Genomic DNA, 27,802 nt, shown 5'->3' on the forward strand with positions numbered 1-27,802 from the left:
ACGGCCATCTGTAGATTTGGTGGGGTGGGCAGCTGAAAGCAATCTTAGGAGAACACCTTGGAGTGCTGACTTCCGAACTTCATGTGAGAAAGCAAAAAACTTTTACCTTGGTTAGGCCAGTGTAATTTTGGGAGTTATTTGCAACTCAATCACCATATGAGACAAATTTTTCCTCCTCTCGAAAAGCTTGGAAGAATATACACCTTCTGGCCAGAGTGACTCAGACTCCTGGCCCTGGTCAGGACACCCCATACACCGAAAGACTGCCAGTTTCATTCCTGGTCAGGGCACATACCTGGGTTTGTGGGTTTGATCCCCAGTCTGGGAGCATATGGAATGCAACTGACCAATATTTCTCTTTCACATCGATGTTTCTCTCTCTCTTTCCCTTTCTCTCTTTAAGTATGTCCTCAGGTGAGGACTTAAAAAAAAAAGGATATTCATCAAAATTTTAGCAATGGTTAACTTTGAATTAACAAACTACTTGTATTTTATATTTAACAAATTTCCTATAAAAAATGTATTATTTGCATTATCGGAAAGATAACATGTTTAATGTTTTATTACAGGAAAGAAATGGCAGATTGCCAAACTATTGATAAACATAATAAGATAGCTGGCTCTGTAGGGACATGTAAGATAGTAGGTCTCAATCTTGGTGCATATTCAAAAATCCCAATGCCAGACCACACCCCAGAATAATTAAATCAAAATCTGGCAGGGGAGATGAGGAGGGGGGCTGGGCATCAGTATTGTTTAAAGCGTCTCAGTGATCCTGACATGCATGAAAACACTGTTTTCAGAGGGGAAAACATGCTCCTGGGGGAAGAAATTGTACCTGATTCAGTTCTATGCTTTCAGAACCTGGCCCTGTGCTTGGCACAGAGTGAGCACTCCATGAGTACCTATGAACAAATGGAGAGGCAAGGGGCAGGACACCCACGTGAAGACTGTGGCTTACCTCGATGGCATAGCAGAAGTCAGCGCCTGCTGTGACTGCCATCATTGACAAGAGTCCGGTGCCGGTGCCAATGTCGAGAACCAGGGCCTTCTGTCCTCTGTCCTTCACCCTGCTCACGGCAGCCCGGATACCCTGGTAGTATTTTATATTCTAAGAGAAAGGGAGAAAAAAACTGTCACTTCATACTAGTTGTTATAAATAAGTAGAAAGGTGCTTTGTGAAACTCTGGTCATGGTCGGCAGCAGCAGTGCAAGTGGCCTCACTGGGCCCTCGAGGAACAGCACTGGCTAGCTGAGTCAGGCAGGCCTCGTGACACCGCCAGAGCACTGGGTCAAACTGCTACCCTTTCTTAAGTAATTATCTTCCCTCCACACCCACTCTTCTACAGTCTGCCTAGCGATACTGGGGCTAGGGCTCTGGAAGCGCCTTCTCCTTTTTCCAGCTGTTAGGTACAGACGTAGAAGAAGGATCTTGAGGGTGGCTGGAAGGTAGAGGAGAGAGAGAGTTGCTCCTTCCTGTATGGCTGCTGCTCTCAATCAGTGTCCTCCCAGGAGTAGCAACTGGTTCCAGATGCCAGCTCCTGCCAGGCCTCCCATAACCAGCCTCCCCGGGCGTCCCTCATGAGTAGCAGCAATACTCAAACAGAGATCCCTCTTGGAGATCCACAGGCCCTCTCCTCCAAGCTTCCAGATCAGGGGTGGGAAACATGCAGCTCTTGGGCCTACAATGCCCACAAAATTATTTGGTCTCGCCAGGGCATTAGGGGTGAGTTAATTAAATGTTTGACCAAATATAGCAGGCTAATTTTTAAGTTGATGATTTTGTATGGCCTGAGAATGATGTTATGAAAGTCCAAATGGCCCACCCCTGTTCTAGAAAACCATAGTCTTCTCTGTTTCCCCAGCCCTTGGCAAGGTAACTGTTTCCTGCTCTTCCTATCACAAGTTGACCTCAGTGATCTCATCAGCTTCCCAGGCCTCCCACATCTGTGTAACCAAATCCCTCTATTAAAATATGTGTTGTGGCTTTTGATTTCCTTACTGGACTCTATTTCACATAACTTCCTTGTCTAAATATGTTTCCCTCTCAGGAAATTATTTCCTTGCATCGTGAAGGTTTTTAGTTATAGTCTCTTGTTTTTTCTGTTTGTGGTTTTTTTTTAATATGGAACGCTTCATGAATTTGCGTGTCATCCTTGCACAGGGGCCACGCTAATCTTCTCTGTATCGTTCCAATTTTAATATGTGTGCTGCCAAAGCAAGCACTAGTTATGGCCTTTTGTAACTTAACAGATACACCTTCCATCTGTAAGAGTTTAGCTGAATAAGTACTCTTCTGTTGACAATAACTAAAAATCCTAGGAAGGTATTTGTAAATCTTTTTAAATGTACCGACGAGCTGGAAAATTAATAAGGAATATTAGGAGGTCAGGCAGTTGGAAGTGGATCCACCCCCAAGTTAGCCTGAAGATGACTATCCTACCAGCTAAGACCTTGATCACAGCCTGTGAGAGACCCAGAGCCAGGAGACCCAGCTAAGTGGAGCCCAGTTCTCTGACCCACAGAAAGTATAAGATAATAATTGTTTTTAAGACATTACATTTGGGGATAATTTGTTATTAGATAACTAATACAGGGCTGGTATCAAAAGGGCAATATTCTCTGACCACAGTGCAATCAAGTTGGAAATCTCAATAACAAAAATATAATTGAAGAAAAAAAGATTTTAAAAAGTTACATATCAAAACTCATGGAATGGCTAAAGCAATATTTGGAGAAAAAAGTATTAGAAAAGACCAAAGATGAAGTAAGCATCCACCTCAAAAAATTACTAGTAAAAAGAGGACAACCAAAATAAACTCCAAATAAGTGAATGAATAAAAATAATAAAGAATAAAAATTAATGAACTAAGAAACAAATATTAGATCAAGAAGGATAAAAGTTAGTTATTTCAGTCCTAGCCACTAGCTCAGTGGATAGAGCATCGGCCTGAGACTGAAGGGTCACAGGTTCGATTCTGGTCAAGGGCACATGCTCGGGATGCAGGCTCGATCCCCAGTAGGGGGCGTGCATGAGGCAGCCGATCAATGATGCTCTCTCATCATTAATGTTTCTATCTCTCTCCCTTCCACTCTGAAATTAATAAAAAATATATTTTCAAAAAAAGTGAGTTATTTCAAAAGATTAATAAAATCATCCTGGCTGGTGTGGCTCAGTTGGTTGGGAGACATCCAATGCACCAAAAGGTTGCAGGTTCCATTCCTGGTCAGGGAACACGCCCAGGTTACAGTTTGATCCCCCAGTAGGGTGTGCAGGAGACAGCTGATTGATGTTACAGCTCAATCCCCAGTAGAAGATGTGTAGGAAACAGCCAATGGATGTTACGCTCTCACACAGATGTTTCTCTCGTCTCCCTTCCCCTCTCTCTCAAAATATCAATTAACTATTTTTTTAAAAAAAGACTAATAAAACCAATGAACTGGTAAGACTATTTCAAAAATAAATAAATAAAAGGTAGAGGGAGATAAAGAAATACAGGTAGCCAAAAACTGGAAATGAAGAGGAGAGTAGTATCAGTATATATGCCGCAGATATTAGAGAGATCAAAGGATATGATGAACAACTTCTAGCAAAAGTTTTTTAAAAATATATGAAGTGGACAACATTAAATTGGACATTCTACCCAACATGCTAGAGCAAGAAGAAATACAGTCTAGAAAAAAATAAATAAAATTATTTTGTTTTGTTCACAGACAAGATGAATGTCTGCAAAAGAAAACCCAAAATACCAATGGATAATTATTGAGTTACAGAATTTAGAAAGATTACAGGATTCCAAATCAATAAGTAAAAGTCAATTGAAATCTTATATATCAGCCTTTAAAAACCTTGGCAACGGGAAGGATTTCTTAAACAAAACACAAAAAGTACCTACCTTTAAAGGACATATAAGATAAATTTGACATTAAAATTTAAGACTTGTGTTTATCAGATGGAAAAACAACCCACAAACTAAGATAAGACACTTGCAATAAGTATAATTGACAAGGTTATTACCCAGAATATATAAAGAACTCCTATAAATTACTAAGTCATAAAACAGTAAACATGAATAGCTAATAAATGAAAAGAGCTCATACACAGTAGTTATCAGGGTAATGCAAGTTAAAACTACAATGAGAAATTAGTTCAAACCTATCAAATTAGTCCAGCCAGCATGGCTCATCGGTAGAGCGTCAACCTATGAACCAGGAGGTCATGGTTTGATTCCCCGTCAAGGCACATGCCCAGGTTCTGTGCTCAATCCTCAGTGGGACGCTTGCAGGAGGCAGCCAATCAATGGTTTATCTCTCATCATTGATGTTTCTATCTCTCTCTCCCTCTCCCTTCCTCTCTGAAATCCATAAAAAAATATTTTTTTAAAAAAAGAAACGTTAAAAAAATAAAAATGAAAGAGGAAAGCTGAAATGTAATTCTGCAATGAAAGTCAAATCTGCTTTACAAAATACAGTCTGCAGTGACCTCTAGAAATTTTATTTTTAAATTACAAACTGGCCGAGACCGGTTTGGCTCGGTGGATAGAGCGTCGGCCTGCGGACTGGGGGGTCCCGGGTTCGATTCCGGTCGGGGGCATGTGCATTGGTTGCGGGCACATCCCTAGTGGGGGATGTGCAGGAGGCGGCTGATCGATGTTTCTCTCTCATCGATGTTTCTAACTCTCTGTCTCTCTCCCTTTCTCTCTGTAAAAAATCAATAAAATATGTTTGAAAAAAAAAAAAAATTACAAACTGACTATACAGGGCAAAACATCATGTAATTAGAGAATTTTTATCTAGAGGAGATTATGGAGATCAGATAGTACATCTTAAATCCTAATAAACAAGGTCCACAGAGGTCCCATGTTTTGTCCAAGTTCACACTCAGGTCAAGAGCAGAGCCAGAAATAGGACCCAGCCTCCAGACACAATTCTCTCAGCATCATTCCAACATCATGCCTCCAGGGTTCCCGTAATCCAAGGTTTCAAAACCCCACATCAAGGTAACAGTTTCCTTTAACACTTACTCTGTCTTTGTCGTGCAGCATATCAGCGTAAGAAGATCTAAAAGTCAAAAAGACAGGTCAGAAACCTCTGCTAAAAGTAATATACATCAACATATGAGCATATTCACAGATATATAGGTGCATTCTTAAATCCGATGAGACAAACATTCAGGCAGGTTTTAAACTACTTTACAGGAATTATGTGTGTGGGGGGGGTGCGGGAGAGGGGAGGGGGGTATGGAAAGTAACCTCACACAGTGATGTGATCATAAATTCCTAAGTTAACACACGTTTGAAATAAACCACCCTCAAAAAGCACCTACATAATCTTATTAAACTATCCTATAATCCAATCAGCACCTTGCTTTTTCCCCGCCTCCTTGTAATCTTATTTCCTTCCTTAATTTCAATAAAAGAAGCTACAAAACTGTTATTCTCTGGAGCATTTGAGATCTTGCTCCCGGCATATGTGGTCAGTTTGGTTCAAATAAAAATTCTCTACAAATTTGGAATTTCATACGTCAACAGTTATATTCTATAATTCTTTGGTACTAAATAAAAAACCTCAGGCAAGTATTTATTTTTTCAGCAAAGAACCTAAGACCTAAGAATGCTCTAGTAGTCAGCCCTGTCACAGTAACGCCAAAGCCACTAACATACTGATCATTTTATACATTACATGTTTTTTAATTAAATCTTTATTGTTGAAAGTATTACATATGTCCTCCCCACACACATACTGACCCCTTATAACCCACCCCCGTAAACATTTTTTCCTCAGACTAACTTAGATTGAGTTTAATACTTTACATAATCTTGCATAATTTGCACAGTGGGATAATCACAGATGTAACACTAGGAGGAGGAATAGGGGAAAGGCAAAGTATATTATCTGCTGTATATTCAGCATTTTCCTTCATGTCATCAGGAAAAACTAAGAGTTTACCAAACTATAGAGTGTTAAAGGGAGGAGAGTTGATTATATATATTTCTACCGTAGCAATTACAAATTTGAAAACCTCCAGCAGGATCAGGATGAGCCCCCAGAACTCGGCAGGCCCAGCCCAAAGATGCTTTCTGAGAGTTCCAAGTGAGAGCTGAGGCACTCCTGCTAAACAGAGGACCTCCGGCTTCAGGTCAACATCAGATTCACTGCAGAGCTTCTTTTAAACGCAGATTCGCAGCATACACACAAAGAGATTCTGATCCAGATCGGGCTGCAAGTCTGGAAATCTGCACTTGAACTGGTGTTCCAGGCAACTGCGACCCAGGCAAGCCATACTCTACACTTTGAGAAGCTCTGCACTAAGAGAATAGGGCGTTTTTATGGCACACCAAGGTTTTTATATCTGAACCCTCCTATGAATGCTTAGTTGATATCTGGTCCTTTATACCTCTCTCCACTTTTTTGAAAAATATGTTTTATTGATTTTTACAGAGAGGAAGGGAGAGGGATAGAGAGTTAGAAACATCAATGAGAGAGAAACATCGATCAGCTGCCTCCTGCACACCCCCCACTGGGGATGTGCCCACAACCCAGGTGCATGCCCTTGGCCGGAATCGAACCTGGGACCCTTCAGTCCGCAGGACCTTTCTATCCACTGAGCTGAACCAGTCAGGGCTTTCTCCACTTTTTAAGAGGCACTTTCACTCCCATCTTCTCCGTCTCATCACCCACTCACTCCCCACCACTGCACTGACACCGCTCCCCTTCAACACCATTAGCTCACTCCAATTGCTGACACCCCGGACTTCCCTGGCCCTGCTGGACACGCCCTCTTCCTGAACCACTCTCCTCCTTTCTCCTGTGACACGCCCTCCTGATTCTCCTGCCTCCTCAGCTATCCCAGAACCCCTTCAGCCTTCTACCTTTCCCATTCCACACTGTCTCTGAGAGTCTTGTTTCCACCCTCACTAACAACTGCAAATTGTCTCCAGACCCACATACCTGTCCACTGGCATCTCTACTGGATGTCCCAATACCTACTCTCCATCAGCTCCCCTGCCCAACACCACCGATTCCTCCTGTGTTCTTCCTCTCAGGAAATGGTAGCTCCATCTACCTAGTCACTCTAATCAGAAAGCCTGATGCTTCCTGAAATTTCTCTCTCCTTCCATCACTGCATCCTATGAGTTATTCTATTGTATACTAGAGGCCCAATGCACAAAATTCGTGCAAGAGTAGGCTTTCCTCCCCCCAGGTGCCGGCACCGGCTTCCCTCTGGCTCCCGGCACCCGGGCTTCCCTTACAGCCCCGGCTTCGTCTGGAAGGACAGCAGTCTAATTAGCATATTATGCTTTTATCATTATAGATATTGAGGAATATATTATTGTATTTAGGCACAGAGAAGTTAAGTAGCTTGGCCAATGTGAGAGTTAGGAAGGGGAGAGCCCACATGCATATTCATGCTCCTCTTCTTATATTCGCTACCAAGTTTAAAACATGACCTCCGCCTACCTTTTCAGCATCCTCTCTCATCACAGCCCTACTTTTGCACCACACTCCAGCACACTGAACTGACTGCCACTCCAATTTCTCTCCATGTAGATATCAACCCCCCAGGCCAGCTGGTTCTTGTTGCTAATGGGCATAAACGTTTGTGCCCATTTCCATGGGCCTTAATCTCTCTGCACCGTCATTTGTTATGTCTGTCTCTTCCATAAAACTACCTGTTCCTTAAGGATGGGAACCTTTCTTCTTCATTTTGGTACTCACTGCCCTAGCACGGTGTTGTCATGTTGTATGCACTTAATGATTGCTAAATAACAGTAACTCACATACTTTTAAATATCCCTTCAAAGAAAAGAAAAAGCAATTTTCAACTTTTCAGGAGAATTTAACTATATGAGGAATGTCACCATTTAAGTGGCACCAATAAATAATTAACTTTCATAAACTCTTCTACTACTACTGAACCTTGGGTCTTCTTTGCTCCACTAGACAGATCCTCTGACTTCCCACACAGGCATGACTCAGCCTAACTCCCACACAAACCTACTTGGCTGAGCACACCTGCTTGTGACCTACACCTGCCCAGAAGCACTGGGTCATGTCCTATTGCACACTCAGACTAAATTTCAAGGCATCTGCTTTGAGATCAAGTGCCCCATCCAGCTGCAGCCAACTGTGAACAAACGCTTGTTACCTGGCAATCTCCTGGTGGTAATCATAGTGCTCATCTTCCTCCAGCCACTCCACAGATCCTGTGGTCGGATTGGCCCTCCCACAGAAGATCTTCATGCTGCCAATCAGCTCCTCAATTTTATCACTGGCCAGCTTACTTCTTATGATCAGGTCAGGCAGTCAGAAACCTATTCACATTATAATGCCCAAGAATGAAAAGAAAAGAAAAAATGTTAAAAGACAAGAAAACAAAGCGGGGGGGAGTCCAAGAAATTGACAACAATGTCAAAACCACTGAAAATATTTGTTAATCAGAATTTTCATTTTTCCAGCAAGACTTACTTGGTTTTATATTCCCCATATAACATTAAAAACTGTAATACACAAGTTCATAAAACTATCTGGAAACTTGAGCAGTCCTCAGTGATTCCAACTGGGTCAAATGAGCCTCAAAGGTACATCTGGGCATAGCCTCAGGTAAAGGTAGGTGAGAAAGAAAATAAAGCAGAGGAAAGGGCTAGTAGGAAAGAACAGAGAGAAATTGGGATGGTGGTAAAGGAGTGCCACTAAAACTATCTAAGGATATTAGACATTTAGTTTAAGGAAAAATACAAAGATAGAGCAATTCAAACGAATTAGGAAAACCTTAATCTAAACAAGTCAGTCACAGCTATACACAAACATGGATAATCCCAGGAATATAATGTTGAGTCATAAAAAAAAAAACAAGTCACAGAATACATATAAGTTCACATTTATATAAAACTAGAAGCTCGGTGCACGAATTCGTGCACCAGTAGGGTCCCTCGGCCTGGCCTGCAGGATTGGGCCGAAACTGGCTCTACGATATCCCCCGAGGGGTCCTGGATTGTGAGATGGCACAGGCCAGGCCGAGGGACCCCACCGGTGCTCATGTACTGGGGAGGGACGCGGGAGGTTGGCTAGCCAGGGAGGGACTGCGGGAGGGCTCCAGGGCATGTCCAGCCTGTCTGGCTCAGTTTCCATCAGCCGGAACCCAGCAGCAAGCTAACCTACCGGTCGGAGCATCTGCCCCCTGGTGGTCGGTGAACATTATAGCGAATGGTTGAGCGGACTTAGAATATCATTAGCATATTATACTTTGATTGCTTGAACGGCCCACCTGACAGCTAGAATATTAGGCTTTTATTATACAGGATGTATAATTATTCAAAACAGAACAACACATTCTTTAGGAATCACACTAAAGTGCATAGCAGGGAATAGGATAGTAGGAAGGAAAAAGGATGGGATCAAGAGGGCCACACAGCCCCAGCTGGTGTGGTTCAGGGGTTGAGGGTCAACCTATGTACCAGGAGGTCACAGTTGGATTCCCGGTCAGGGCACATGTCTGGGTTACAGGCTCGATCCCCAGTGGGGGGCATGCAGGAGGCAGCCAATCAATGATTCTCTCTCATTACTGATATTTCTCTCTCTCTCTCTCTCTCTCTCACTCTCCCTCCCTCTCTGAAATCAATAAAAAATAAAAAATAAAAAATAAATAAAGAAGGGCCACACAGGGGACTTAAAGAGCAGGTAAATTCTAAAACTGGGTGGTGGGAATACAGGTGCTCATGATACTGTCATTCTTCATGCCTCGCTATTTTTCATAATAATTACTTATCTACTCAGTATTTAATTTTAAAAGCAATTTTGAAAAACCTTTCTTCATTTAAAAAAAATTGTTTCAAATAAATAAAATATTATCAGACAGATAAAATGTCTTGTATGGCCTTTTTGCTCAAAGATATTTATTTCTGAGAGACAGGAACACCACAGCTCAAAGCTGAAGGCACCTCTCAGCAGGAATGGAGTCTCCCAATGCCCCCTTCCTCTGACATTCAGGAACAGCAAGTGTTCCACATGCCCCTTCATTCTTGTGAAACACTGACCCATCTTCAGGAGACATGGTTATTTTTTGTGGAGGAGGTCCCCTCAGGCATTTTATTGGCCACAGTTATTGGCTTTCTCTTGAAATTACCAAGACTAAGTAAATACTGAATTTTTATACAAGAGGATGGGAAACACTAGCTTGGTTCAACATAGTCCATCTGTCTTTCAGCAAAACTCTACTTCTAAAACCCCAGAATATCTACTTTCTAACCCAGGGGCTCTCAAACTTCCCGTCAACCCCAGTAAGTAATATATTTTACGCTGAGACACATACATACAAACACAAACATAACCAAGTTTCACAAAACGGTACATATTTAGTCTTGCCATGGGCAAGGCCCTCATATATCTTACCCTATTTTCATTTTATTTTTTAATAGACCAGGATCCACTAAGCTGATTTCATTACTCAGCAATGGCTTGTAACCTAGTCTGCAAACCATTGCTATAACCAGCTCTGTACATCTCACATGCTGATACCCTTTTTAAAAAGACAGTATCTAGAACTACCAGAGTCAGTAATGTGCTTTAGAAAACTGTCCAATTGGCACAGGCTGCAGTAGGGAGAAATGACATTTCAGCGAATGTTCAGGGAAGGCTTAAAAGATGGGTAGGGCCCTGGCCGGTTTGCGCAGTGGTTGGAGTGTTGGCCTGCGGACAGATGGGTCCCAGGTTCAATTCCCAGTCAAGGGCACATAACTCAGATGTAGGTTCAAACCAATCCGGCGGGGCCCTGCGAAAGGCGACCAATCCACGTATCTCCTCTCTCTCTCTCTCCCCCTCATTTCTCCCTCCCAGGCTCTCTAAAACAAAAAACCAATGGAAAAAATATCCTGTGAGAATTTACACACACATACACACAAAGATGGGTAGGATTTAGGTGGGCGTGGGGAGAGGGCACTTCACCCCCCTTGCCCTGGGCAAACTACGGCCCGTTTGAAATGAATAAAACTAAAAAAAAAAAAAAAAAAGACCGTACCCTTTTATGTAATGATGTTTACTTTGAATTTATATTAGTTCACACAAACACTCCATCCATGCTTTTGTTCCGGCCCTCCGGTCCAGTTTAAGAACCCATTGTGGCCCTTGAGTCAAAAAGTTTGCCCACCCCTTAGACTATCCTGCGCGGCGGATAAACCAGCTGCAGTGAAACGGAGCAGAGAGGCGCACAGGTTGCTGGGGTCCGTTGTGCGGAGGGTCTAGAAACCCTGATCCCGTGGAATCCCTTTTTGTCTGTGATGTTGCTGAGGCTACGACTAGAACCAGAGTCTTTTCAGAACGGCAGGGAAGTCACTGGGTTTCGTATTAATCTAAATGAATGGGAACCACGTCCTATAACCTCCCTACGTACATCTTCTACGGATAAACATCTTCCCCTGTTATTAAGACGTGTCCCCTCCCAAAAGAAGACCACACTCCAGGCTCAGGGGACAGCCTGGCCCCCTCCCTCCTCATTCTCCAAGAGCTGTCAACTAATGCGGACATTTACGAGGAGGGGATGGCAACCACCACGCCAAGCTCTGGCGCTGAGGGGCGAGTCCAGGTACGTCCTGTCAACCCGTTCATCGCAGAGGTGCTTCCCCCACGGGCCCAGCAAGCGGCCATCACCAGAGAGGGCGGCAAAACCGGGGCCCGCCTGAAACCCCGCTCTTCCGCCGGCCCGGGCGCTCGGAGCCGCCCCACGCGGACCCTCGAAAGGTTCTCGGAAGCCCCGCAGAAGTGCGTACCGCGGCGTCCGAGAACGCCCACGCCAGGCCCAGCCGCCGGAGCCCTGCGGCGGGGACGGGACGCTGGCTGCATCCCGGGCTCCGATGCGATTCCCACCTACCCAACATGCTCAGCGCCTCACCGGCCGCGGACGCCGCTCCGCTCACTTCCGCCGCCAGGGCCACATTACCGCGGCCGGCGTAAGGGGGCGGGACCTTCCTACGCCGGATGAGGGGGACGGGACCCGGAAGTAGAACCTGAAGTCTTTCCTGTTGCACCCTACGCGTTCCCACACTGCTTCGCGACCGCCGCTATGGAGGCTGGTCGCACGGCTATACTCCGCGTGAAGCGGAAGCGCAGCGAGGAGCCTGCCGAGGCCCTGGTCCTCGCCTGTAAACGCCTCCGGAAAGATGTGGTGGAGTTGGCGGTCCAGAAGACGCCCCCCGAGGGTCTGGAGAAAGCAGCAGAGAAAAATGTCTTCCAGTTGGTGGCTACCGTGTGCTCCCAGGTATCGGGCGGGGGTGGAGCCTGAGTGGAGGGGCTCTGAGGGCGCCGCCGGGATGACACTGTCTCCCTGACCCCCACCCGATCCCCTGCTTACGCCGCTCCCCTTCCCTGTTGCCCTCCAGGAGGACCCGGTCCAGCCGCTCCTGCGCGCTCTGCCCCCACCCTGGGGCACCCATCAGCGTATCCGCCACGATCTCCGCGCGTCGACTCGGAAGATCCAGCAGGAGGGTCGCTACAGGGTAGTCTCTAGCCGCCGACCCTCGGACCTTCTCTTGGACGATCTGGAGTCCGAGGACGCGCGGGAAAACCCAGAAGCCGGCGGTGACGCAGGCTTCCAGCTGTTGGATCTGGTCCACGAAGAAGGAGACCCTGAGGCCGCTGCTACTGCCACTGCCGCCGCCGCTGCCACCGCAACCGCCACCGCCGCCGCATCCGCCTCCTGCAAAGTGAGTGCACGCCCCGCGGAGGAGAGCTGGGCTTCTCCCGACAAGTAGTGCCAGGAATCTGGGCGCTAAGGCGGCACACAGTTGAGATGCACATGGCTTCACCTTTTATTAACGGATGATCCCGCCGGCTTGCTAGCCTCGATTTTACAGATTAGGTTCTCTCTTCAACAAGGATTTACTGAGCGCCCGCTATGTGACAAGCATTGTTCTTAAGTTCTGTGGGTAGAGCAGTGAACCTAACATTCAGATACAGAAAAACAAGTAAATTCACTGTCAGATGGTGATATGGGCTGTAAAGGGGGCGGGGGTGGGGTATGGTGCGCAGGAAAAGAGTGGTTCCATTTCAGAGGTCACACTGGGGGGGGGGGGCATTTGAGTGAACACTTAAAGGAGGTGAGTGGCAGGGCACTGTGGATATCTTGGGGAGGGGCATTCCAGGTTGAGGACTTACAAGCACAAAGGCTTTCAAACCAAGTTTGTCTGATGTTTTCAAAGTCAGTGGGCCTGGAGCCCAGTGAACTTGGAGAGAATAGTAATAAGGAATTTGGGGGAAGAATGTACTAGACCCCTAGCCTTTTCATCCTGAATAGGGTATTAATGGAGGACTTTGAGCAAGGAAAAGATAGAGCAGATGGGCAAACTCATCAGAGGGAGGTTAAAGGACTAGTCTTGGGTACCATATCAAGTCTGAGGCAGAGTCAGGTCTCAAATGCACACTTAATCCAGTGTTCTTTCCACTACATTACATCTAATACGTTTGTTTTGTATCTTCAAAAAAAACACACCAAAGTCTGCATGCAATAATATCATAGAAATAGAAAATTCTCAACTTAAGGCAGTGGACCGCAAACTGCGGCTCTTTGGCCCCTTGAGTGTGGCTCTTCCACAAAATACCGACTTCTGCGCATGGGCCACGAAGTTTCAATCGCACTGTACATGTGTGCCCGCACGTGGTATATTGTGGAAGAGCTACACTCAAGGGGCCAAAGAGCCGCATGTGGCTCGCAAGCCGCAGTTTGCCGACCACTGACCTAAGGCATTCCGCCTCTTAGTAAACATTTAAAAATTTTTCACTCCTTTTAATAGTCCTTTAAGTGTAAAAAATGAAATTTTAATTCAAAATACATCAGGCAAAACATATTTAATCATCGTGCTAGTATACCTGATAGCAACTTGAGCATGACATTGATAGCCACATCTTTTTTTTTTAAATATATTTTATTGCTGAAACCGGTTTGGCTCAGTGGATAGAGCGTCGGCCTGTGGACTGAAAGGTCCCAGGTTCGATTCCGGTCGAGGGCATGTACCTTGGTTGCGGGCACATCCCCAGTAGGGAGTGTGCATGAGGCGGCTGATCGATGTTTCTCACTCATCGATGTTTCTAACTTTCTATTCTCCCTTTCTCTCTGTAGGATATCAATAAAATATATTTTATTTTTATTTATTTTTTTAAAAAAATATATTTTATTGATTTTTTACAGAGAGGAAGGGAGAGAGATAGAGAGTTAGAAACATCGATGAGAGAGAAACATCGATCAGCCGCCTCCTGCAAATCTCCTACTGGGGATGTGCCCGCAACCCAGGTACATGCCCTTGACCGGAATCGAACCTGGGACCCTTCAGTCCTCAGGCCGACGCTCTATCCACTGATCCAAACCAGTTGGGGCAATAGCCACAACTTTTACCAAAAGTAAATCAAGGCTGATTCATGAGTTAACAATCAGATGTTTAAAAGTACACTAATATTCAGTGGAATCAATTAAATAGCTCAATTTTATAAGAAAAACAAATAAACTGAAAATTGTGAACACAAATTTTCCCAACCCAACAATGCAATACAAACTTATAAACATATCAAAAATATTTGCAGAGTAATTATTTTAAAAACATGAATTTAGCTCAGACAGTGCGGCTCAATGGTTGTGTCAACCTATGAACCAGGGAGGTCACAGTTCAATTCCTGGTCAGGGCACATGCCCAGGTTGTGGGCTCAATCCCCAATGTGGGGTGTGCCGGTAGCAACCGATCAATGATTCTCTCTCATCATTGATGTTTCTCTCCCTCTCTCTTCTTCTCTGAAATCAATATAAATATATTTCACATAAATTTTAAATATGAATTTAAGCTGAAAGTAAAATTGAGGTTTTATCCCTACTAAAACCAGCAGAGGAAAGGTTGTCGATAGTACTGCTGGCAAGGCTGTGATTAAAATGGTATATGGCTGTAGTGCTTAAAATTGATGCCTGTCTTTTGGAAAACAGCATGGCTAACAATAGCTTAGGGTCTATTTTAAAACTATTCAAATTTATTTTTATTGTTTGGACTCAAGTCACTCAAAATTCTAAAGAAATTTAAGTTTTAAGCAAATAAAGTACTACTTAATAGGGTATCTGAAAAGGTGAAAAGGTTTGGTTCATTTTATCTAATAATTTCATCCCCAGGATTTATCCTAGGGAAATAATTCAGCAGAAGCAAACAGCTGTGGTATTAACAAAAGCTGTTTGTTTACTAATTACTATACATCAAGTATTGTCTAAGTAATTGTTATATATTCTTTTTTGTTGTTATATATTTTATTTAACTCATTTAATCCTCACAAAAACCCTAGGTACTTTAATCTCTATTTTCAAATGCAGGAAACTTCATATTCATTGCAGTGTTAAACATGGAGGCTAAAATTATGTCTGAGAAATGGACTATACAACTGCCTGGACTTTAAATTAATAACCATGAAGACTGGCAAGATGGGAAAGTACATATTATATATGTTTACTGGTGGGAAATCTGTATGTATTATAATTGAGACCAGGGGTAAACATACATAGATTAGACTTAAAGTAATTTATTATTATATGAAAACAATGTGTTCATTATAGGAAATTTGAAAAAATCTATAGCAAAGGAATACGGCTGCATAATTTGCTGGACTGAGGGCTGGGGACTTGTGAGTTGGAGCCAGAGCTTTCCTAATGGACAGCTTTTAGGTCAGTCAAGTCTCTACACAAAAACTGACATCTCTAGTTCCTTTTGACTTTGGAACAAAGAAGAATTAATTCCCTGTAGCTTGTGATAGAGAGCATTGGTCTCCCCTTGTCTGCCTCTCCATGGTACGCCTCTCCTTCCCATAGGGCATATGGTTTCAGCTGCACAGCTCCTGTGATGATCGTTTGCAGGGGGATCATTTGCAGCATGTCCCCTTGGTTTCCAAATTGGCCTGTGCCACCCTGGATAACACAGCCTATTGGACCTAGAGTCCATCTTACCTTGGCCAGTTCCAATCTGGGTCAATCTATCTTGAAGCTATTCTTTCTAGCAAGAAAAAGGATTATAGAGGAATCCATTCCTGGTTATGATTAAAAGTAGGATGTCAGTGTGGGCAAGTCAAGTGGTGGGTGATGGCTGGTAGTAGTCATGATAGCCCAGGAATCGTCTGTAGGTTCCCTATAGAAGGCCACACAAAATGCAGGCCCACTGAGGAGTCCGCTATAGAGGTGCTGCTGTGGGCCTGCAGATCCCCAAAGGGAGAACATCGTAACAAAGGAGCTCAGGAAGACCTAGGGGAAGACTCAAAGCTCTGCTGGCCCTCGCCTCTCCTCAGGCCAGTCTTCACATGCACATCACACATGCTCTTGCATCAGCCGAGCACAAAAGAGTAGAAGTCTGTCTTGCAAGTTTCTATCTCAGAAGAACCACACATTACTTTTTTGAGAAATACTTAGTTTTTTATAATCTCATAGCTAATTAAACAGGCCGTGGGGATAAGACTACTGAATCCAACGGAGAACTGTAGGGAGGCTTCCTTCACCCAACACTTAGGTTCCTTTTCTTTGAACATCCGTGTTTAATCTCATGCATGTTATCTGCTGTTTTCTTCGCAGGCATCTGACCCAGATGTGATCCTTTGCAATTCTGTAGAGTTGATCCGCGAGCGGCTGACTATATCTGAGGATGGACCAAGTGTCGGGCCCCGGGAGGAACAGAAGGATGACTATGTGTATGACATTTACTACTTGGAGACGGCCACTCCAGGATGGATTGAGAATATCCTCTCTGTGCAGCCTTACAGCCAGGAGTGGGAGCTGGTAAGGGGACCTATGGGCATGAGGGCATGAGGCAACCTAAGCCATTCTCTAGTCAGGGTACTTTGCCTCCCTGGATTCTAATCCTAGTCACCATTGTCCTTAGTTCTTTTTGTTCTTACTTAAAAGGAAAAATTTATTCTAAATGCCTTCTAGGAACCTGGTTTTAATGCAGGGAATTTTGGGAGTCTATAATTTTTGCTCTTAATGAATCTTTTACAAACTTTGTAAATCTCAGTTGTTGTTTTTAATGTTTTTATTGATTTTTAGAGGGGGAGGGAGAGAGAGCATGCCCCCAACATTAGCATGTGCCCTGACTGGGAATCTAACCAGTGACCTCTTGGTTCATGGGCCAGTGTTCAACTATCAAGCCACACCAGCTAGGCAACATCTTTATTTTTTATATCTACCCATTCTCAGGGGAAAATGTATGAGAGCTTATAATAAAATACAGACAAAACCAGGAATTTTAATATGAGAACAAAACCTTTTTAATTGCATCTTATAATGCAGAAAATAATGGATTAAGAAAGCTAACTTGCATTTAAAAAAACAAAGAACTACTAACTTCCTGACAGTCATTCTTAAAACAAATTCTAAAATGGTTAATGAGTGTCCTGGCCAATGTGGCTCAGTTGGTTGAGCATCATCCCTTGCACCGAAAGGTCACCAGTTCAATTCTTGGTCAGGGCACATACCCAGGTTTTGAGTTCATCCCCGGTTGGGGTGCATATGGGAGGCAACCAATCAATGTTTCTCTCCCCCCTCCCCCTCCTTCTTCACTCTCTCAAATCGACACACATATATATATATATTTTTTTAAATATATTTTATTGAGTTTTTATAGAGAAGAAGGGAGAGAGATAGAGAGAGTTAGAAACATCGATGAGAGAGAAACATCGATCAGCTGCCTCCTGCACATCTCCTATTGGGGATGTGCCCGCAACCCAGGTACATGCCCTTGACCGGAATCGAACCTGGGACCTTTCAGTCCGCAGGCCGACGCTCTATCCACTGAGCCAAACCAGTTTCGGCAACACACATATATTTTTAAGAAATAAAATGTAAAAATAATGAGAGAAGTTAAGGTGGTACCTGTCACACTCTTATGAGAAAAGCACGCTACTCCACACCTACTCTACCACCATAATCTGAATCAGACACCCACCTTGGACCATGCATAGGCCCTCCTTTTGCCTCCTGCACCCCTCAAACTTGGGTTTTGGTTCTGATCTTTGGCATCACCCATAATCCCTCCGACAGTTTAAAGGTCACTACCATCACCTGCGCAGAGCTGTTTCTCCTCCCTACTTTGGGGTGTTCCTTTAGTCTATCTCACCAGGAATGTGATCCCTGGAGTTGGACTTGTAAGTGGAATAGGGCCATTATCTCCCCTTTGTAGCCTAAGTGTAGCCTCCCCAAGTTAGTCTGATATTAGTTTCCCCCAGAGCATAACCTTAGATGTTTTGACTTACATTCATGTGTGTGTTGAGATGTGCAGGTGAATGATGGCAAACAACTAGAGGGCGTTGATGAAGATGAAGATGAAGATGATGAGAATAGTGAGAATAATTGGCGCAATGAGTACCCAGAGGAGGAGAGCAGTGACGGAGATGAAGATTCCAGAGGTAGGTGGGTGGCAGCCTTGGCTGGGGAGGGACTGCTGGGATCCAAGACTGAGGCATGCGTACAGAAGACAGATCCATTCTAGCTAGCTTTCCTTCTCCATTGAGCTCATGCAGCTCAATCATAAGCTGTTGGAGCTATAGAAGACCCACAGACCAGTGTTTGAGCCGGGGGGGGAGGGGGGGGGTTGTTATTAGAGTGTAATGTCAGTCAGGTGTGGGTTCAAATCCTTAGTTCTATCATTGCCTAGCTGTGGATCTTGGGCAAGTTACTTCATCTTATTGAGCCTCATTTTCCCTCCAGAAAATGAGAATATTGCATCAACTGGTAGAGATTAAGTGAAACATGTAGCTCAGTGTCTCTTTCTCTGCTTCGGTCTAACAAAGTATTGGAGAGGTTCTAAGTGCCAACAAAAAGAATTTATTTGTGTCTGTTAATGGAGGAACAATTAGATCAAACTACAGAATATTCTGTAGTGCCCATAATATATTAAAAGGGGCAACGTTCAACATTATATTTACAATATGACTACAACTATTATATTAAAAAAAATTCTATACTTAAGGGAGAAATGACAAAATATCCCAATGTTAAAAGACTTGGTTTAAGTGGTAGAAATGAGATCTTTTCGAATTGTTCCCCTGAATTCTCTTTATTGAGCAAGTATTTTTAAGTAATGAACCAAAATAAAAATAAAAATAAAAAAAACCAGCCCAGCTGGTGTAGCTCAGCGGTTGAGCATCGACCCAGAAGCCAAGAGTCACTGGTTCGACTTCCTGTGAGGGCACATGCCTGGGTTGCGGGCTCGATCGCCAGTGGTGGCTGTGCAGGAGGCAGCCGATCAATAACTTCCTCTCTCATCGATGTTACTATCTCTCTATCCTTCTCCCTTCCCCCCTCTCTAAAAATCAATAAAAAATTATTTAAAAATAAAACAAAACCCGGACCTTTTTGAGATGGGAAGGAGCGCACAATCACCAAAAAAAAAATGATGCCGGTGGAGTCCACTCCTGTTCTCTCATTCCAGGCTCTGATGAATGCAACGGCCTCAGTGAAGAGGAAAGAGGCAATAGCCGGCCACAGATGTGGAGCAAATACCCTTTGGATGTGCAGAAGGAGTTTGGCTATGACAGCACCCATGACCTGGACTCGGACTGAGGATCTATCACAGGCCCTTGGGGCTTTGACTGCCTTATCAGCCACCCTGGTAGTGGGTTTCCTGGCATAACACACGGAAGGAGAAAGCATGTCCAACAGCACCATCATAGCAGTGAAAACGTGTGCTGAAGGAGTATCTCTTTTCCATTAATAGTAGGATGCTTTGCCTCATTCAAGTGACCCTACAATCTAGGGGACAAAAAACAAACAAAAAAACATAAAATGAAGCTTCCTGGCCTAGGCATTTTCCTGCTCTTCTTCTACGCTAAAGCCAGTAAGTGGAAGAGAGGCTGTTTCATGAGAACTTAGGTTCAACTTTCCCACGCCACCAGGCACCCGCCCCCAGTAAAAGCCTGATTCTTTTTGACGGGAAAATGTAGAAGGGCTACAGTGGGTCTCTTATAGGAACACACACTGAGTAGTAATGGCCAGTAGAGGACGAATCTGCCTGAGCTGTGAGGGGTTTGGTAGACAGTTGTCTCTACCTCCCTGCTTCCTATGATAATGACTGTAAAGATTGCTCTTTCGTTAGCAGTGGTCCCAAGGAGCAGGGTATGTATGAATGTGATACTCTGCATTTAGTAAAAACACTAACTATGGGAGCAAGTAAGTAATTCCTTTAAAACCTTTTCAATCTGAATATGTTTTCCATTGTGCTCCCTCTCCCCTTCCTGCCCCCCACCAAAAATGGGGGAGTAGTGAAATAAAAGTTTCGGAATTGACCTGAGACACAAAGGACTTAAAGCAAATTAGGAAAAGGAAAACACATCCTGAACTTAGCTTTCCACTAAGAAATGTTTAACTATTTACAGCACTCACCAAAAACTACCAATAGGACAAAATTTCTTCCCCAGAATTTACATTTCTGCCCCAACCCCTTCCAAAGCACAGATGCCTTAACTCAGACTGAGTTGGCATTTAGTCTTTAATGTAGCATTCATTGTCAGTAGAACTTTTGCAAAGACGAATGTGTCCTATACGTGCCCTGTGCAGTGGTAGCCACTAGCCACATGTGGCTGAGCACTTTTAATGTGATTAGTGTGAGGAATTTTTCAACTTTATTTTATTTTAAGTAGCTACATGTGGCTAGTAGCTACTGTACTGGACAGCGCAGGTATAGGGCAATCAATACCCAGAACCTTCTATTCAAGACATGCCCTCTTGCCCCATGGCGCACACTCACTATCACAGGGGAAGGTGAATTACACAGGGATGTGTCTTCCCACATCTTTTAAAGACTTCATAAGCATCTACTTTCCCATCCTGCCTAAACCCATTTATCTACATCAGTTCCTATGTACGCAGAGTTGTTAAACCTGACAAAACGATTAAATTGTATGTGTGTGTGTGCTCAGGCTCTACTCTTGTGGCTCTAAAACCAACATACTGGTTTCCCACCCTAACTATCCACAAAGGTACAATTCAGTGTCACAAGTAAGAGGCAGCAACTTAAATGTACGTCAACACTAGTCATCTTAGTCTATAGGCGTAAAAGAAGGATTAAAAACCACTCTGTACCAATATGATGTGTTCATTGCTATTTATGTGCTCATTAAAGTTTGCCAACATTAAAGGGCTTAACAACTTCACAAACTGTACCCAGTGCAAAAGGGATTAGCATACCAGGAGAAGAAATGAGGCTGAGGAACAAAACCCTCATGGAAATTAATTCCCCCACAAAGCTTGAGTGGAGGAAGTCTGGCTTCCCTCCCACAGGAGGGTTTCTAGGAAGTCTGTACGCAGCACAGAGGGGAAGAATGCGGTCACCATCCACTAATGGGAGGAGGATGACATGGCTCGCTAAGCCAGTGTTAGGGCACCTGGGGTATGGAGGCCCTTGTTTTCCCAGGAGCCAACGGGAAACAGCAAGTTCCTGGGGTGAGCTGGTCATTTGCTTGAGTGGAGGAAGCCAAAGCCTACCTCAGGGGTCCTCAAAACAAGCGCATTCTACTTCAAGGATTAGCTCTAAAGGATCCTTGGAGCAGGTGCCAGCTTGGCTCAGACAAGAGTCGTGTGTACATAGTCTAGGCAAGTCACCCTTTGTATGGGCTCCCTGTTGTAGACAGGAATTTGCAGTGCAAATCCCCAACCCATGATAGTAGGAGTGGCCCCCTACGTTCTCCCAAATGCTTGCCCTGAACCAAAAGCAATTGTGAGCATGCTCCCTTAAGTTGTTTGTATCGAGCAGGTATGACCAAGGTTACGCCCTTGCCTGAGATGAGCCAGTTTGGTGGAGAAAAACAGAAAGGGAGATTGCCTCATACTTCTTGTTTTTACCATTGGTCAATTCCAAACTGTAAGGATAAGAAGCCCACGGGTGTGCCAAGCCAGCAGGTTCTCTGGGCCCAGGGTGATTTGGTCTGAGGTCATCCTAGGAGAGTTGTACAATCCAGTGCAGCCAAGCTGCCCATGAAGGAGCATCCAGTAGGCCAAACCTGCTCAGCCTGACCTGGGTGTTAAAGAGCAGCCTGAGCACCAGAATTCGTTATGTCCCATCGTGCAGTCTGCTGAGGAGCCAGACTGAGGTTAAAGCAGCTTTTTTCCCAGAGTCTTCACTGATCTCCATGGGAAAAAAGAAGTCCCCAGGAGTACCAAGGTCTTCCTGAGACTGAAGCCCCACCGGACCCCGCCCCAGGAGGCAGGCGGGAGAGGAGTGCACTGTCCCGGTGATCCACACCAAGGCGGCTCAGTGTAAACAAAGCCTGGTGTTGGGGACAGGCGGATGCGGCCTGGTGTGAGGTTTCCAGAAAAAGAAAACGACCACGTCTAGCACCTAGGAGGGCTTGCGTGGGTCTGCACAGCAGCCCCTCACACCGACCCGTAGCGAGTGGAACAAGCTATTTGGTGGCTCAAGTCCATGAGACATTGACAGCTGAGAGAATTCAGGTGATGTACCTGAACGAGAAGTTTCTGTCCTCTTAAAGTTCGTACCAGAAACCCAGCGGTGTACTTTAGCATCTAGAACACAGACAAGCTCTCAGTGAAATAAAGGATTCTCCTTCAAAACAACAGTAGTGCCAGACTTCTGACGCATGAATTTGTTCATGTGTCAGCTACAACCCCAGGTGCTTGTAACGTATACTAAAGTGTAATCGGTACGTGAGTAAAAAATCTTTAAAGTTCACCTGTGCAGGTAAGACTCAACAGAAGATTGTGCTAAAACGAAGCAAAAAAAAAAAAAAAAAAAAAAATCTGCGGTCAGAGTCTGACCCACCGCCACGTAGAGACACCTCTGAGGACAGAGGGACTCATCTTTGGGTACTCTGCATTTATAAACAGCCTACTGCATCCTGTAAATGAATACCAGGATTCACCTAGAATTGGTGTTCTGGATTAAATAATATAAATAAATAATGGGATACAACCATTTCCCCCCAGGGAAGGATTTTGAACCCGAGGAAGAAATGGTAGCATTTCAAGCCTCTGAAGTCAGGTGCCTGGACCTGGTCAGAGGAAAACTTGTCATAAAAGCAGCCCCTTTGTAGAGACTCCTGGTTCCAACCTCGAGTACCAAGTTTAGAAACCACCAGCCACAGCTAACCTAGCTAGCACTCCCTCTTCCCCTAGCGCAACTCACCAAGTGTCTGTAAGGGCTACACATACCACCCAGCAGGAACAAAACTCAACCACCATCCCCAAGCCCTCCCTGCCCCCACCTCATGCTGGCCCCAGACTCGGTCTCCCATAGCTTACCAATGAGAGTGCGCACCTGAGGAAGCCATCAGCCCTCAACCCCCTGACAGACATAATGTGTGCCCACAGGCTCCTTTCGGACCAGAGGGCTGGGGCCACACAGTCTCGCCACCTGGCCTTTGGTGACTGTGGCCACAGGTAAAACCTTCCAGGCCTCAGGGGACTTCACCTCCGGCCTCTAGTCAGTTTTCCTCTCAACCTTTGTCTCTTCGGCTACATCTAGCTCAGTCAGGACACAAAAGCAAATCTTCTGGGTGACTCTGGTGATAGCAGCTAAATGGGAAGAGAAGAGAACTGAGTGAACTGACATTCAGCTACAACCCCAATCTGAACACCACAAGGCTGTTCACAGCACATCTGTGGCTCCCTGCTCATCTCTCCCTTGGGCACCCCGTGCCAGGCTTTGCCCCTCACCCCCAACCAGCCTCAGCATCCCCAGTCCCGAGCCCAACCAGAGTCTTTACACTTAGATTGCACTTATAAGAGGTAGTGTTTTAACCCCCAAATAGGAATCTAAAGATAGAAGTAAAATGGTCATATCAAGATAAAAAGAAGTCATGTGGGGCAGTCAGGTCTCATGGCCTCTAGCACATCACTAGTTTGGAGGAAGCCAGCTACCATGCCCATCTCTCCCATGCATCTGTGAACACACACACACACACACACACACACACACACACACACACAGTGGTGATGGGCAAAGAAGCTCACCCAGGATATTCCGGACAAAGAGCGGCCTCCGGGATTCTGGCAGGTAAACACCCAGGAAGTAGACGGGGATTCCGGAGAGGGAGATCCCAATGCCAATGAGGGAATTGATGGTGTCTCCAAAGAGGGGCACAATCACCAGAAACAAGGAGCATATGCAGAACACGATGGGAAAAAACAGGCTCAGCTGAAATGAAGGGAGGTGAGATATCAGGTAATGTGGGATGGGGGAACGAGATGGAAAAGAAGGCACCTTTGGGAGAGGGCCCACCCTTCTCGTCTGCCCAGAGCCACTGACCTTGAGAGGCCGGGGCCGCTCGGGCTCCTTCCAGCGAAGGTAGAGCTGTCCAGCCACAGACAGGCCCACAAAAAACCAGTAGCTGAAGCTGAAGTAGTTGATGAGCAGGAAAACATCCTCCACGATGAGGTAGATGAGTGACATTATGCACTGGGTGGGGAGGGAGGGAGCAGGAGAGGGCAATGTCACCACCAGGGGCCCCACCAGATCTGCTGACCGCTGACTTAGCTTCACCAGATGACCTCTGGCTCTCTCCCGTGACCCCCTGCCCCCAGGAAGGTCCATTCCCCACTTTAATCTTCATGGTGGCATCTCCCCCTCTGCAGCTGGAGGCCCGTCCTCCACTCAGTGACTCCTTTACCCTTCTGAGGGCAGACAGTGAGGCCCTCCGCACTTCAACCCACTAACCTCAACATGAACCACAAGGTGCCCTCCAGGTCTTTACACGTGGGTCCTAACTACCTGGCATACGAACGGGCAAATGCCTTGTCCTGGCACCTGAGAAATGCAGGTTAGAGCCCTGGCCAGTGTGGCTCAGTTGGTTGGGTGTCATCCTGTGCACCAAAAGGTTGCCGGTTCCATTCCTGGTCAGGGCTCACATGCCCGGGTTGCCTCTCCATCCCTGACCCCCGACTGGGGGCATGCAGGAGGCAGCCAATCAATGTTTCGTTCTCTGGCATCATGTTTCTCTCCCGTTCTCTCTAAAAATCAATAAAAATCTTTTAAAATTCCAGGAGGAAAGTATCCTGTTTTTTTCAGATATTCAACATAAAACTAAATAATGAAGCTTATTGCTGAGAGGGAGGATTAGTTGAAATAATGATACATTTAAGGGGCATATCATTATACTTGGCATATATAAAGCACCCCCCAAATTAGCTATTATTATTATTATTTTCATCCCCAAAGAGCCAAGCCCCAAAGCTCAAAGCCCAGACCAGATCAGCGAAACCCAGTCCTGAAGGGCGGCACCTCTCTCGGAAGAGCCCCACTTAGCCCCTAAGCAACCCCTATTCTTCCAGCAGGCCCAGGGAAGCCAGCCTCAGTGCCAGAGTGACTTCCACAGGCACCTCCCCCTTGAGAGTCTGCAGCCCTTTCAACCTCCTATTATTTTTATATGACAAATTTGAAAACTGGAAAAACTGATTATTCAATAAATTATACTGGCATAGCTGGCTATCTGAGAGAAAAAAATTAAGTGAATCCCCACCTCCCCCTACACATCAAAATATAAATTCCAGCCCTGACCGGTTTGGCTCAGTGGATAAAGCGTCGACCTGCAGACTGAGGGGTCCCAGGTTCGATTCCGGTCAAAGGCATGTACCTTGGTTGTGGGCACATCCCCAGTAAGGAGTGTGCAGGAGGCAGCTGAATTGATGTTTCTCATCAATGTTTCTGACTCTCTATCCCTCTCCTTTCCTCTCTGTAAAAAGTCAATAAAATATATATAAATATATATATATATATATATATATAAATTCCAGAGGAAGCCAAAATTTAAACAATTAATTAAAACATTTAAGACCTAATAACAAGAAAAATTAACTTTTTCAAATCTTGGAGTAAGGCCTTTTTATCTCAGGGTTCCTATTAGCTCTTATTTATATAATATCTTAGAGATTATTAGAGAGTGGTCTTTCTTAAGAACGTTCCACCTGTCAGAACACACTTCACTGCCATCTACCGTATATGAATGTATGATGTCTATGACATGAATAGAGGCCCTTAGGGTAGTTGGTGTTTAACTGATCTGGCTTTTCTAAAAATGATTTTTTTTAATTGATCCTTTTTCTTTAGAGAGAGAGGGGAAGGGGGGGAGAGAGAGAGACGCTAGAGTGAAACATTGATTGGCTGCCTCCTGCACATGCCCCAACTGGGGATCGAACCCACAACCCAGGCATGTGCCCTGACCGGGAATCAAAATGGCGACCTTTCGGTACATGGGACAACACCCAACCGACTTAGCCACACTGGCCAGGGCTCTAAATATGACTTTTTTAAGATATATTTTTATTGATTTCAGATAGGGAGGGAGAGATAGAAACATCAAGGATGAGAGAGAATCATCGATCAGCTGCCTCCTGCACACCCCCCGCCACAAGGGATCGAGCCCGCAACCAGGCATGTGCCCTTGACCAGAATCGAACCCGGGACCCTTCAGTCCACAGGCCAACGCTCTATCCACTGAGCCAAACCAGCTAGGGCTCTAAATATGATTTAATATTTCTTGTTAAAAGGAGGAGCTGGAAGAAGGAGAGGAAGAAGCCACTGATATAACAGATAGAGAAATCTTACAAGTTCACTTCTATATTCTTTTATAGCATTTGCCTTCTCTAATAGGACTATGTTTTACACTTACATTTTAAAATAATTTTAATAAGAAAGAAGAAACACTGAGAGGATCAAGAACTATCTCAAGAAAGCTAGTATACCGCCCACCCAACAGTTTTGCATCAAGTCAGCAGGAGTAGGAGAGAGAGATACCCAGTCCCACACCCCCAGCAGAGCTTACGTTGAACAGTAAAGCAGGGATGGGTGTAAAACGCCCAATGTGGATCATGGACAGAAGGTCTGGGAGGTGGCCCTCACGGGAGCCCACGAAGAACAACCTGGGGGGACAGGAAATGTGTCAGTAAGATCCTTTTTACTCAGCCACACAGCCACACTCCTCACGCAGACAAAGTGGGCTCAGAGCTCCAGAAGAAAGCAGGGACCAGTCTCTCAGGAGCACCCCACCTTCTCTATGCACGCCCAGTCCAACCTACCCCCCCTTTACCCAGAGATGTCTCCACCTTCCTCAACCAGAGGCACCTCACCAGCATCCATAAATGCCCTACCCCACGGTTACCCAGGCACCACCATCACCCACAGACACCCCCACTTCTCTCAATCACAGCACCGCACCAGCACCCAATGAACGCTTCACCCTGCCATCACCCACTGGCACTCGAATCCACCCCACCGGAGGTACCCTCACTCTGCCATCCCATAAGTTTCATACTTAACACAATGACTTTTAATTTTAATATGTTTTTATTCATCTTTTAGAGCGAGAGGAAAGGAGAGGGAGAGGGAGAGAGAGAAATATCCATTGGCTGCCTCCTGCACGCCTCCTACTGGGGACCAGGCCCGTAGCCCAGACATGAGCCCTGGTCGGGAATGGAAGCTTTTGGTGCATGGGACTGTGCTCACCCGACTGAGCCGCACCTGCCAGGGAAACACAATGGCTTTTTAAAGAAAAGTAGCCAGACTTCTCTTGTGTCCTCATATATCTTCTCTGAGCTCTTGACGTGCGATCGGCCAGAGCAAACCTGGACTCAAAGAGACAAGCCAAGCTGCTTCTTTACACAGAAAGAGCCCGACTGACTGGGAAACAGAGCAGCAGGGAAATGAGCACCACCCAGGGCAGGCAGGTCATCACGCAGCACTCAGCCCTCACAAGGCTTAGGGGCGGGCTGGGAACAAAAAGCTTCGCAAGAGACGACCACGTCTGGGCTGGGAAGACGAGCTGGAGTCTGGCAGAGGTGAGTGGTGGGTGGGGA

The 27,802-nt window shown here is 45.2% G+C and overlaps 3 protein-coding genes and 1 non-coding gene across 14 annotated transcripts in view; 1 reads left to right on the forward strand and 3 right to left on the reverse strand.

Annotated features, from left to right (window-relative positions):
• The window catches only part of PRMT7 (protein arginine methyltransferase 7), a 37,801-nt gene extending 25,888 nt beyond the window's left edge, over nucleotides 1–11,913 (reverse strand). For all 5 annotated transcript variants that reach the window (XM_036346561.1, XM_036346560.1, XM_036346559.1 and 2 more), the window contains exons 1-4: nucleotides 11,766–11,913; nucleotides 8,150–8,315; nucleotides 5,025–5,061; nucleotides 962–1,111 (exon numbers count right to left, since the gene is read on the reverse strand). In XM_036346561.1, the coding sequence (XP_036202454.1) occupies nucleotides 962–1,111; nucleotides 5,025–5,061; nucleotides 8,150–8,244 (282 nt within the window). In that variant the 5' untranslated portion in view covers nucleotides 8,245–8,315; nucleotides 11,766–11,913. The remainder of the gene's footprint in view (nucleotides 1–961; nucleotides 1,112–5,024; nucleotides 5,062–8,149; nucleotides 8,316–11,765) is intronic.
• On the reverse strand, nucleotides 2,120–2,226 carry LOC118674898. The gene has a single exon (XR_004973744.1). It is a non-coding gene; the product is annotated as a U6 spliceosomal RNA (small nuclear RNA).
• Nucleotides 11,914–12,010: 97 nt separating the features above from the next.
• SLC7A6OS (solute carrier family 7 member 6 opposite strand) lies at nucleotides 12,011–21,084 on the forward strand. 2 transcript variants are annotated; one of them, XM_036346571.1, is made up of 5 exons: nucleotides 12,013–12,253; nucleotides 12,375–12,698; nucleotides 16,577–16,780; nucleotides 18,279–18,405; nucleotides 19,431–21,084. In XM_036346571.1, exons 1-5 carry the CDS (start codon nucleotides 12,059–12,061, stop codon nucleotides 19,559–19,561), a joined length of 981 nt encoding a protein of 326 aa, XP_036202464.1. In that variant the 5' UTR covers nucleotides 12,013–12,058; the 3' UTR covers nucleotides 19,562–21,084. The 2 variants fall into 2 exon arrangements, with proteins under 2 accessions (XP_036202465.1, XP_036202464.1); XM_036346572.1 differs by lacking the exon at nucleotides 18,279–18,405 and having other exon boundaries at nucleotides 12,011–12,253.
• The window catches only part of SLC7A6 (solute carrier family 7 member 6), a 33,377-nt gene continuing 25,182 nt past the window's right edge, over nucleotides 19,608–27,802 (reverse strand). For 5 of the 6 annotated variants that reach the window (XM_036346566.1, XM_036346565.1, XM_036346567.1 and 2 more), the window contains exons 7-10: nucleotides 26,773–26,869; nucleotides 24,261–24,410; nucleotides 23,966–24,149; nucleotides 19,608–23,527 (exon numbers count right to left, since the gene is read on the reverse strand). In XM_036346566.1, coding sequence (XP_036202459.1) covers nucleotides 23,433–23,527; nucleotides 23,966–24,149; nucleotides 24,261–24,410; nucleotides 26,773–26,869 — 526 coding nt within the window. In that variant the 3' untranslated portion in view covers nucleotides 19,608–23,432. Of the gene's footprint in view, nucleotides 23,528–23,965; nucleotides 24,150–24,260; nucleotides 24,411–24,518; nucleotides 24,962–26,772; nucleotides 26,870–27,802 lie in introns of those variants that run through there. The other variant, XM_036346570.1, reaches the window with a different exon arrangement.

Source organism: Myotis myotis, unplaced genomic scaffold, assembly GCF_014108235.1.
Source record: "Myotis myotis isolate mMyoMyo1 unplaced genomic scaffold, mMyoMyo1.p scaffold_m19_p_19, whole genome shotgun sequence".
Classification (NCBI taxonomy): Eukaryota; Metazoa; Chordata; class Mammalia; order Chiroptera; family Vespertilionidae; genus Myotis; species Myotis myotis.